Source organism: Antedon bifida, chromosome 9, assembly GCF_963402885.1.
Source record: "Antedon bifida chromosome 9, ecAntBifi1.1, whole genome shotgun sequence".
In the NCBI taxonomy this organism is placed as follows: Eukaryota; Metazoa; Echinodermata; class Crinoidea; order Comatulida; family Antedonidae; genus Antedon; species Antedon bifida.
Genome location: NC_136234.1, coordinates 8,710,989 through 8,723,243, shown reverse-complemented (window position 1 = coordinate 8,723,243; position 12,255 = coordinate 8,710,989). Strand labels below are relative to the sequence as shown.

The 12,255-nt window shown below is 35.3% G+C and overlaps 1 protein-coding gene across 1 annotated transcript; it reads right to left on the bottom strand.

The window, feature by feature from the left end:
• Nucleotides 1-3,889: 3,889 nt before the first annotated feature.
• Nucleotides 3,890-6,245, bottom strand: LOC144852399 (fibrocystin-like). Its single transcript, XM_078710184.1, has 4 exons — nt 6,040-6,245; nt 5,169-5,326; nt 4,331-4,490; nt 3,890-4,011 (listed from the first exon to the last, which is right to left on the bottom strand). Exons 3-4 carry the CDS (start codon nt 4,467-4,469, stop codon nt 3,890-3,892), a joined length of 261 nt encoding a protein of 86 aa, XP_078566310.1. The 5' UTR covers nt 4,470-4,490; nt 5,169-5,326; nt 6,040-6,245.
• Between the last annotated feature and the right edge of the window lie 6,010 nt (nt 6,246-12,255).

The following is a 12,255-nucleotide window of genomic DNA, read 5'->3' as shown; positions in this document are numbered from 1 at the left end:
GAATAAAGACCACGTCTAGTCCTCCACCTATGAAAGTTAAGATACTGTTAGAGGGTTTGGATACTGAAATGGAAATTGACACAGGAGCCTCGGTATCAATAATGTCGCAGACGAAATTTAGGCAATTATTGAAAGAAAACTTGAACCTTCGTCAGTTAAGCTACGTACGTACACTGGACAAATAATGGATGTTTTGGGTAAAATTAATGCTGAAGTTACATACCAGAGTACTACTACAATATTACCGTTAACGATTGTGCGAACAGATGGACCTACCCTAATTGGTCGAGACTGGCTTCAGTTTATAAAGTTGGACTGGCAACAAATCAAGGTAATAAACCAATTAGATTTAAGTTCACTGCTTGGTAAATACCAAGAAATATTTAAAGATGAACTAGGTACCCTTAAGGGTACTGAAGCAAAAATGTATGTTGATAAAGAGACAATGCCAAAATTTTGCAAAGCCAGAAATGTTCCGTATGCTTTGCGACAGAAAGTAGATGACTAACTTGATCGCTTACAACGAGAAGGCATTATTGAACCTATACAGTTTTCAGACTGGGCTGCACCAATAGTTCCGGTACTTAAGGCAGATAAATCTACCATTAGGATCTGTGGTGACTACAAAATTACTGTAAATAAAGCAGCCAAAGTTGATCAGTATCCTTTGCCCCGAAGAAAAATTTACTAAATTGGACATATTATGTCACAAGCGTACCAACAATTACTCTTGGATAAAGATTCTCGAAAATATGTTGTAATCAACACTCAAAAGGGACTTTACAATATACACGGTTGCCGTTTGGAGTCTCTTCAGCACCAGCGATTTTCCAGCATGTCATGGAAGGACTATTACAAGGAGTTAAAGGTGTTACAGTATACCTGGACGATAATATTAATTACAGGAAAGAATGACTTTGAGCATTTCGAAACTCTTGAAACCGTCCTAAAGCGACTGGCAGATGCTGGACTTCGTCTAAAAAAGAGTAAGTGTGTTTTTATGGTTAAATCTGTTGGTTATTTGGGACACCTGATCGACAAAGAGGGATTGCATCCCACAAACGCCAAAGTGAGAGCAATTAAAGATGCTCCAGCGTCTCAAAACTTGACAGAACTGAGAGCTTATTTGGGATTATTATCTTATTATGAAGTTTTTACCAAACTTATCCAACACACTTAATTGCTCTGTTATATGCCTTACTTCGTAAGGATAAAGCTTTGAACTGGACAAATTTAGAACAATCTACTTTTGATAAATCAAAGGAATTGCTACTTTCCTGCAGAGTACTTGCACATTATGATCCAAAAAAGGAAATAATATTATCGTGTGATGCATCTCAATATGGAATTGGGGCTGTGTTAGCACATCGACAAAGTGACGGTACAGGAAGACCAATCGCATTTGCATCTAGAACACTTGCAGAAGCGGAAAAAAAGTATTCGCAAATTGAGAAAGAAGGTTTGGCATGCGTTTTCGGGGTAACGCGATTTCAGTCTTACATTTATGGTAGACATTTCACATTGGTAACAGACCATAAGCCATTGCTGGGTCTTATTAATGAGGACAGACTTGTGCCCAGCCAAGCATCAGCTAGAATCCAACGTTGGGCACTGAAATTAGGTACATACAAATATACATTAAGATTCAAACTGACAAAGTCCCATGCCAATGCGGATGCCTTAAGCAGATTACCATTGCCAGGAAAACCAGAATCAATTCCACAACCTGCCGAAACTGTTCTATTGATGGAGCCAATGAACCAATCTCCAGTTTCCACAGCAGATATTAAAGGTTGGACGGTTAAAGATCCAACACTTTCTCGAGTTCTTTACTACATTGAAAAGGGTTGGCCCAATACTAATCCAAAAATTGAAAACTTGCAACCATATTGGATGGATCTGACAAAGAGAACTCTCTACACAAGATGGATGTATTTTGTGGGAAAATAGAATTGTTGTTCCACAGCCTGGTAGAAAACAGTTGCTACAAGCACTACATGACGGTCATACTGGAATTGTCAGAATGAAAAGTTTTGCCCGGGATTCGTTATGGTGGCCTAATATGGACAAAGACATATCAAAGCAGTGCGATACATGCCAATCCAATCAAACTTTACCACCTAAAGCACCATTGCACCCATGGAATTGGCCAAATAGACCATGGTCACGATTAAATATCGACTGTGCTGGACCATTTATTGGAAAAATGTTTTTAATACGATGCATACTCAAAATGGCTTGAGGTAATTCCGGTAAATTCCTCAACGACAAATACCACAGTGGATAAGCTCAGGCTTATATTTGCATCGCATGGATTGCCAGATAAAATAGTATCCGACAATGGAACATGTTTCACCAGTGATGAATTTCATACATTCGTAAAGCGAAATGGAATAAGACATTCTTTAACAGCCCCATATCACCCATCATCGAATGGTCTTGCGGAACGTGCTGTACGCACATTTAAAGAAACAATGAAACGTACGAAAGATGGATATATCGAAACAAAAGTCGCAAGATTCTTATGTTGTAATTTGTATGTTCTTGTTATCAGTTTCTTGTTTTTAGGACCCAAGTGGAAATAAGTTTTTAACTTTTCTTGGCATTCCTTGTAATCAAGGCCTGTTTTTTCCGTGCAATTGTTTTTCTATTTTCTATGTATTATATTTTATTGTTTTTTAACCTTGATTACCAAATAAAGTTAAAAAAAAAAACAATTCAAGATTCCTATTTAAATATAGAAATACACCTCATAGCACAACTGGCAAAACACCAGCAGAATTACTGAATGGCCGAAAATTGAAAACGCATTTTGATCTTTTACACCCTTATCAAGCAGATCGTGTTATCACTCAACTTGAAAAACAGAAATTAGCCCATGATCGTCATGCAAAGAATGCACTTTTGCAGAAGGAGAGTAGGTGTATATAAAGAACTTTAGAGGACAAAATCTGAAATGGTTACCCGGAACAATAATATTAAAATCCGGTCGCATCTCATTCAAGACAAAACTAGAAGATGGACGAGTTTGTCGTCGTCATGCCGACCATATCAGGAAGCGTTATAGGCCTGTTCAAACTCAGGATAAACAGCTTACAAACAAAGATGATCCTCCACAATTACCTCCAATGCTCATTAATCCAAATCTGAACAGTGGAAACATCACAATCGACTGTCGAAGCACAGTCTATTACTGCTCAGCGAAGAGTATACCTTACTCGCGATAGAAAACCGCCGGAAAGATATGGACATTTTTAATAACTGAAATATAGAAACTTTTATGGACATTATTACTGGACAATTTAAAATGTTGATCTTATGTTTTACTTTATACAGTGCATTATACCATATACATTTAAAGTAGCTTAGAATTGTTTATAATAGAAGGGAGGGAATGTAATGTATTGAACTTGATTAATATTACTTGCTACCAATTATTTATACTTCCTTCACCTGTTACCATATATATTATGTTAACCCACTTCTATATAACCCTGGCTACTTAATGGTCACTAATGGCTAAAGTAGACCCCTCTGCTGAGACCACTAAACATTCCACCTTGACAGATTAATTACCCATTACCGATATTGTTATTATATATAGTAGATGTAGAATAAAGAATAAACACTTCAGTGCTAGCTTTCAACTATAACAGAACTTGTCTCTCTCTCACTTATTTGTATTGTAAATCGGTACATTACAAAAAGTATTGTAGGTAAGTGTACTAGGTTGATGAAAATAATGCAACTAGCAAGTAAGGATACACAATGATTTACATTTACGTAACTTGGATAAATGCAAGTGGTCCGTAGATATATAGGATAAATACTATTAGTACTTACCCTAAATTAGGTATATGTATGTAAACCCTGTTCTTGTCTCTGACTGTTACCTTCTTTGTACAGTACCTACAGCGGACATTGGGTGGATACCATCATCATTTGATGGATTGGTCATAGTAGCGTAATGATCTTTCTTACACGCAGTATCAAAATGAGCGAATGTGACATCTATTGATAAGAAAGAGCAAAATACCTTTATTTGTAAATAAATAAGTATGTTGAAATATATTCATTTGGTAAGTTTCACCAAAAATGTATTCCGATATTAAAGACATATTTTATGATAAAACAGTACTAAGGGACAACCTCAACATTACAGTGGTGATAACTTGGATACAATGGCAATTTTATGTTATCCAAATAAGCATTCAGCTTCATGTGTAAACAGTATGAGTATGCGTTTCCTGCAATAGAACTCAACTGGTTTGTCCAAGTAAGGACTAGGTTTGTCCAAGTAAGGACCAGATTATGTCATGCTTTTACATACCTTGCAATCTTGTGTTTCCAGCAATAGCTGGGTAATTATGTATACCATGAAATGGAAAAAATGGAGCACCATTATCACCAGACATGAAATTTGCCCTCACGTATCCAGCATTTCCATTGTTTTGCACTTTGACCTGCATTCTCCGGTTGATTCTGAAATACTTACATGAAAATGTTAATGGGAAAATGTAATATTTTAATCAGAATTTATAAATTACGTGACTGATTACACAATGGAATGGCATTATCAGTACACGTTAAGAAAAAGAAGGTAGAAGAGTAAGAAAGTCCTTTGACAAATTTCCTTATGAAAGTCAAGTATGCATATATAATATCTATACATTGATTTTATTTGACAGAATGCAAAATATAGTTCCCCAAACTGACAAAATAATAACATTTGAAAAACAGAAATAAAATCTTTTAAAATGAATAATAAAAATGTTCATATTTATTGAAAATGTTTATATCTTTTTTTTGTGTCTTTTTTGGGTTTCCCACTTTTATTTCATCGTCATTAACATTGTTCCATTCATCATGATTTTTACATTTATACATTATCTAATCTAATTCATCATAATTGCTTAATTACAGTATTCAGTTTGTAACATGCTACAAATGTTTATATTCTTACTGAACCTACCTGTAACTCATCGCAATCAAAGAACAGGCTTGTACCAATTATAAACGATGACTACATTCTCACACATACTTATCAACAGCTTCATGACTAAGAGAAGATGGCCCAATGACAAATGGCATCACCCCAATGTTGTTGTCTAAAATCTAAAATGTAAGTTACTATATAAGGAAAAGAGAAGTATTTTGGTATTGCTTACCTGCTCCAACTGTGTGGTGAATTACATTATCCTGAATTGCATCCAGATAGCAGGACTGAAGCCATTATGAAATGTATATTCACGTACAAACGATGGACTTTCTACAGTAACTTCTCCAATATCCAAGAAAGCAACTGAATAATGTGGCTCATAATAATCTGAAACAAATAAATAAGTGTCACTATCGAATGAATAAGTGCCAGACAAAAACCTCAGGGAAAAAAAAGTTACAATTACAGAACTAACACTTTCCAATGTAAGAATGTTCCTTTATAGAAGTATTTTAACACAACCTGTGTTATTATAATGTATTATTCTGGTCCTCAAGCTTTACTGGAAACTGAGGAAATTCGGATTAGGCCCTCCACGGACCCTCGACAGCCAGCAGTGCAGCGCCTACCAGATCAGCACACCGGGAGACAATCCCCTACTTTTTTCAAACAGTGTACCACGTTCTTTAATGTGCACTGTTAAGTACACAGGACCAACGGCTTTACATCTCATCCGAAGAATAAGGCAATGAGAGTAAAGCATCCTGCCTAAGGAACCATGGTGGTCTATTTATAATTATTTTCTCTCAATCTAATAACAATCATTGCCATGATTCAATAAATTGTTTATTAATTAAAAATATAAAAATCATCACCATTAATGACCAGAAATAATGAGTGATAGAGCTGATAATGTTAGTTTTCCCAACGATTATATAATCTTAAGTTTCCAAAGAAGGAAAGAAGGCAAATAAAGAGAATGCTAGAAGTTTGGACTGGCAAACAGTTTAGTGTACACATAAACAGTAGTTACTGGCACTGTATACTTCAACACAAAGAATAATTATTCTAAATATTTATTTCTTAGGCTTAATACTTACAATAGTTGATTAGATCCACTGCTAGCACTCTTCTTCCTTAGATTCATTCGCATAGTCTGACATTTTAACTTAAGGTACCTTCTCTGTGGGTGCTCAAATGAAAACTGTCAATGGATGTCAAAGGTTGAAAAAGCAATGCGTTGCTCAATTTCTAAACAATGACCCTGTTGTACACACATTTGACTGGATATTTGTTTAATTAATGTACAGTATGTATATGCATGTATGAACATGCTCGCCTGCATCTTAAATTGAGAGGATCTGTGTGTGTAGCATCCAATAAGAATTTAGTGAAGTTCGAGAAGCTGGGAAGAGCAACCCTGTGTTGATCTGGGCCTCCGTGGATAAATTGAACTTATTATACCTATTCATGGTAACAGTAACGTTTGTTGCTCTTAGAGTGGATACGGTAGTCTACAATTGAAGATGCTTTTAAAATTGGGGTAGGGGGAAGTATTAATAGAAGGTAGTGGGTTAAATAGAGGGAGACCTGCATTGAAAATTTGAAATGGACTGTAGTCTTCAAAAAGAAGTTGCTCTTAGATTGGATACACTAGTCTACAATTGATGGTGATTTTAGAATTATAATGCAGTATTAAATAGAAGATGGATGGTTAATTAGAGAGAAAAACTGCATTGACAATTTGAAAATGACTTATAATTAATTAAAAAATCACCAACCTTGGAATCCAGATGTTCTGCAATATCCATTGTAAAATCTTCAATTAGATTAAACTGAACATCAAATTTCTCAACAACTTTTAGTGTTGATCTGCGATTGATATGTGGAAAACACCCTCAATGACAGAAAACTCTGTTGAGTTGATACCTTCTAGCGTGGATGAGTTGGAATAAACAATGCTGAATTTAAAGAAGTAACCACTTCCTGACAGATTAATGGCAAGATCAGTGAAGTTGGCCCAGCCATGGATTATATCTACAGTGTTGTTGCTGACGAGCTCTGCATCAGATACTCCTGGGCATTTTCCATGGATGTAAAAATCATTGAATAATTCCTTTTTTTTCGTAGAATATTTGTATCAAACCTATGGTGTATTACCACAGCTTGATAGCCTATATTGGAGTTTAGAAAGAATTGTGTTAAATCTACACTGGTATCCAATATAGAGATGCAAGGTTGAATCTCAAATAGCATCAGCCGTTGTAAACGTATACTCATTGTGCTTGAGAATTGATAGATGATTTCTACTCCTGGGTCACTAGATGCCTCTTCTTCAGCTTGCTTCTCAGAATACCTGTGAACCAATTAGTTATGTTGTTTTGTAATGATATAGGCATTATGGTTATGTTCGTTACAAGCCACACATGAGAATACAATTTAAGACTTTGGACAAGACGATACAAGCCAGTTCTTTACAACAGTAACTCTACAGAAAACTCTACTTCAACTCATTACTTCTTAAATGTGACTTACGTTTTATTGCCTGTACTTGGACCTCCTGTTGTATTTGTTGCTCTCACACCCCTTGTTGGGTCTTCGGCTGGGGGAGAAGGATCGGTCATTGCTAATAACCTCAACTTCAAGACTCTCGTACAAAGTACCGGTTTGTGCTGCATTAACAATTTCTGCTTGAAGGTTAACTAACTCATCATGTTCTAGGGTTGAATTGCCTGTAAGGAAGAAATGTTAATTATTGTTTAGATATTAAAAGAATAGGCAATGAAATAAAATTCAACTCATTTCTAAACATATAAAACTGAAAAAAGAAGAAATCTGGATAGATTATGTGATACTTTAATATGGTTAAAGAAAGCTATTTACTTACTGTATTATATATACCAAACTGGCAAGATTGTTAACAAGATCTTCTTCATAGAAGTCATCAACATCAACAGAAGCCACACCAACGTCAACCATTATAACCGGTGTAGTGATGATGTCAATTGGGTCACTACCACGTATAAGTATCCAAAGAGTCTGCCAATCGCGATCAAAATAGTTCTCGCCATAAATGCTGGAGTCATGAACTGATCGTCTGGTCTATTTGGATCTTCTGGAACCCATATGAACATATCTCCATCCAGCTGCCTGTTATTTGGCATGACATAGTGACCTTGATGGTACACATCTAAGCGTTGAGGATTGGTATACCAGATGCCGACAACTATTTTCTGATCTGGAGCTGTGTTCAGGAAATGAAGTCATAACGTTTGAGGATTCGTTGAACTCTCATAAACATCTCATAAGTCTCTCCAATTGCAACGATAGACATAAATGTGCTGATGCGCTCTTGACATGTGTACCCATGACACCAGCCGTGATCTTGTGGTCCATTGATCAAATCAACATAACCGTTAGACACAATGACGATTGGTGAAGACGTCGTAATTCTTGTGTCAGGATCAAGACTTTCAATAATCAACATAGCGTAATCGTAGTCATAGCATTCAAAAGCCTGCCAAGATTCATGCCATATGCAGTCTTCTGTACCAATGATACCTTAATGAAAAGAGCAGATTAGATAAAAGATTTTACTACCATTGATGTCTGTAACCATCATGTTTGAAATTCTATAATCCTATAATTCTAAGTCCACGTCTCGGATCTCTGTCCCACTCGTATGCAGAATCAGGAATAACATAACCAGGCCGTGATCCTACTAGAATTCCACCATCTTCGTCTCTGATCATTGCATTCTTAAATGCATCACAATCCATCTCCACGCACTCAGAAGGATTAAAGACCCCTTCCCTTCAATTTGTGACGTTTTGTAAAAATAATACATATATATTACTTTAAAAACATTAAACAAGGTCATTCCTTGTCTTAAATGTACGTTTTATGGTAAATTATGATAAAAAGTGAGAAACAATGCACTACCTATGTAGCTCGCGGCGAATGACCTCTCGTGGGCAGTCTTTAGGTCTAGCCTAGCTAGGCTGAGTTTTGTAGGCCTAGCCGGTAAACATCGGTAACGTACGAATATCGTATGCTAGTTATATACCTAGCCTGACGTTGTATAGTTGCTGCATTAATTGTCTTTCTATATTTGCCAGACTCCGTTGATACAAAATGGGGAAAACCTGGTACTTTCGGTGAAAATTTATGAGTCTTCCATTTGTTTTGGCCTCACGATCAATCAAAAAGTGGGTGAATTACAGAAGAAAAACAAAAATATCAATCCGCACGCAATGCATTTTGGGATTTATAGCGGGCCGCTAAAATTACTAGAATCAACTTATTTTTCACATTTTTAACCATTTAAAGACAAAAAAGTTACCATATAATATTTATTTTTACATTAATTGTAGTTTGTGACCTTAAATTAGATCTAAAAAACGTAGGGAAGGGGGTCTTTTTAACTTTACTGTAGTGTTAAGATTAAATGAAAAGTATTGTAGGTACAGAAAGTGTACTAGGTTGATGAAAATAATGCAATTAGCAAGTAAAGATACACAATGATTTACAATAACGTAACTTGGATAAATGCAAGCGGTCCGTAGATATATAGGATAAATACTATTAGTACTTACCCTAAATTAGGTATATGTATGTAAACCCTGTTCTTGTCTCTGACTGCTACCTTCTTTGTACCTATAAGCATTCAGCTTCATGTGTAAACAGTATGAGTATGCGTTTCCTGCAATAGAACTCAAACAATGGCAGTTGTTGGTTTGTCGAAGTAAGGACTAGGTTTGTCCAAGTAAGGACCAGATTATGTCATGCTTTTACATACCTTGCAATCTTGTGCTTCCAGCAATAGCTGGGTAATTATGTATACCATGAAATTGAAAAAATTGAGCACCATTACATGAAATTTGCCCACACGAATCCAGCATTTCCATTCTCTGGACGAGGTGCACGCTGTTTTGCACTTTGACCTGCATTCTCTGGTTGATTCCGAAATATTTACATGAAAATGTTAATGGAAAAATGTAATATTTTAATCAGAATTTATAAATTACGTAACTGATTACACAATGGAATGGCATTATCAGTACACGTTAAGAAAAAGGAGGTAGAAGAGTAAGAAAGTCCTTTGACAAATTTCCTTTCGAGTGAAAGTCAAGTATGCATATACTGTATAATAAATATACATTGATTTTATTTGACAGAATGCAAAATAGAGTTCCCCAAAATGAAAATATAATAAAAATTGAAATACAGAAAAAAAAAAAACATCTTTTAAAATGAATAATAAAAATGTTCATATTTATTGAAACTGTTTATATCTTTTTTTTTTTTTTTTTGGTTTCCCACTTTTATTTCATCGTCATTAACATTGTTTCATTCATTATGATTTTTACATATATACAGTATTCGGTTTGTAACATGCTATTTAATGTTAAATCTTACTGAACCTACCTGTAACTCATCGCAATCAAAGAACAGGCTTGTACCAATTATAAACGTCCATTCTCACACATACTTATCAACAGCTTCATGACTAAGAGAAGATGGCTCAATGACAAATGGCATCACCCCGATGTTGTTGTCAGCAAGAACAAGATCAGTCATTTGGAAAAAGACTCCATAATCCCAATTCTTCCAGATGAAGAAATTGGCAATCTGTGTGCAGTCTCTCTGACCATCCCTCGTCATGAACACCGTGCAAAGAAGTATGGCCTTCGTTGTTGCTCCATTGACTTTCAACGTCACAATCTCCCCACTGACATGGTACAGCACCATCTCAGAGCCTACCACAGTGTTGTCTTGTAGGATGACATCTCTGGAGCTCTCAATTTCAATACCTGCTGGCCACGATATATCCTCAGCATTGTAGCGGTCTTGATATGTACCAGGAAAGACAGAACAGCAGATTAATCTAAAATGTAAGTTACTATATAAGGGAAAGAGAAGTATTTTGGCATTGCTTACCTGCTCCAACTGTGTGGTGAATTACATTATCCTGAATTGTTAGTCCTGAAGTACCAAACATCCCGATAGCAGGACTGAAGCCATTATGAAATGTATACAACCGCTGGACCTTCTACAGTAACTTCTCCAATATCCAAGAAAGCAACCTAAGGGAACATTATACTTACCTGTTGATTAAGTTAATTAACAATTGGGATGAAATATTTTACAGTACTTTGTACTTAATTTATTATTAACATTAAAACATATTTTAGTGTAAATTAAAAATAATTTTATTTTATAGTTGTTTATTTATAATTTAATTTAGCATTTACTTAAACTATAGGCTTAATATAATTAAGTTAAGTTATCTTGCCCAGTGGGCTAGTCACAACAAAAACAAAAATCAAGCCCTGCTGAAATGGAAGCCTTATAATTCTTTTTTGCACTTTTTTTTATAAAAAGAAGAATTATCTGCAATTGCGCCATTGGCTGCAACAGTATTTTTAATTAATGATTTATGATTTTTTTCAAATAACTACTGCATATATCACAATATATCACTTTTTAACAATTAGCCAGTAAATCATGGTCTGGTGTTAACATTCTGAATTTTCCACTGATGCAGTGATGCCTGAATTTCACTACACTGCATAAAATATTAGTAAGCCTATTATAAGATTACCTTTTCCTTCAAATAGAATACAGTAAATGTCCATCTGGGTCTTGTCTTCTAATATGTGATGCTTCAAAACACAGTCGTCTTCTGTTGGTCATTTTGAGATTTTTTTCTTCTGAAGAAACAATAACAATTCTACTAATTTTTTAATTAATTATTAATTATTAGGTCGTACAGACAGTGACCAACAACTTTATGTCTTGTCTGAAGAATCACCCAAGAACACAGACAAGTCAGCACAGATCTCGAATTATAAAATATTGCTTATTGAATCGATCAAAAGATGTGTACGGCGTAACAGTTAGCGTTATTTAAATATTCCTTGTTTTTAACTATATAAATATTGACTTTTTGGAACTGAAGTTGATTTATAAAAAGCATATAGGCCTATTTACATCGTATTTGTTACATATAACCCTGAATAGTCTTTGGTTTGGTGTTTAATATAGGACATGCGAATAGATTGTACTGTATTTATTAGGTATTGGTATAAAATAGGCTAGGCCAATACTAGGATGATAGGTCCCAGCATGTAGGCTAGCCTGCTGGGCCTAAAAAAAATCAACCTTAAACCAAAATTACATTTCCTAGTTTTTAGAATGAAAGCTGTCAACAGAAAACCTAATTGAATATAGGGTCTTCGGCCTAGGCTAGCTTGATACTAGACTAACGATATAGCCTTTATAGTAATAATACTAGCCTAGCTAGGCCTTAGGCC

What these genes read in the sequence shown, in the direction of transcription:
- LOC144852399 (XM_078710184.1), bottom strand. Translation starts at nt 4,469, where the DNA reads ATGCAGGTCAAAGTGCAAAACAATGGAAATGCTGGATACGTGAGGGCA. An exon ending in TGGAAACACAAGATTGCAAG is followed by an intron (nt 4,012 to 4,330) that starts GTATGTAAAAGC and finishes TCTTATCAATAG; the next exon opens with ATGTCACATTCGCTCATTTT.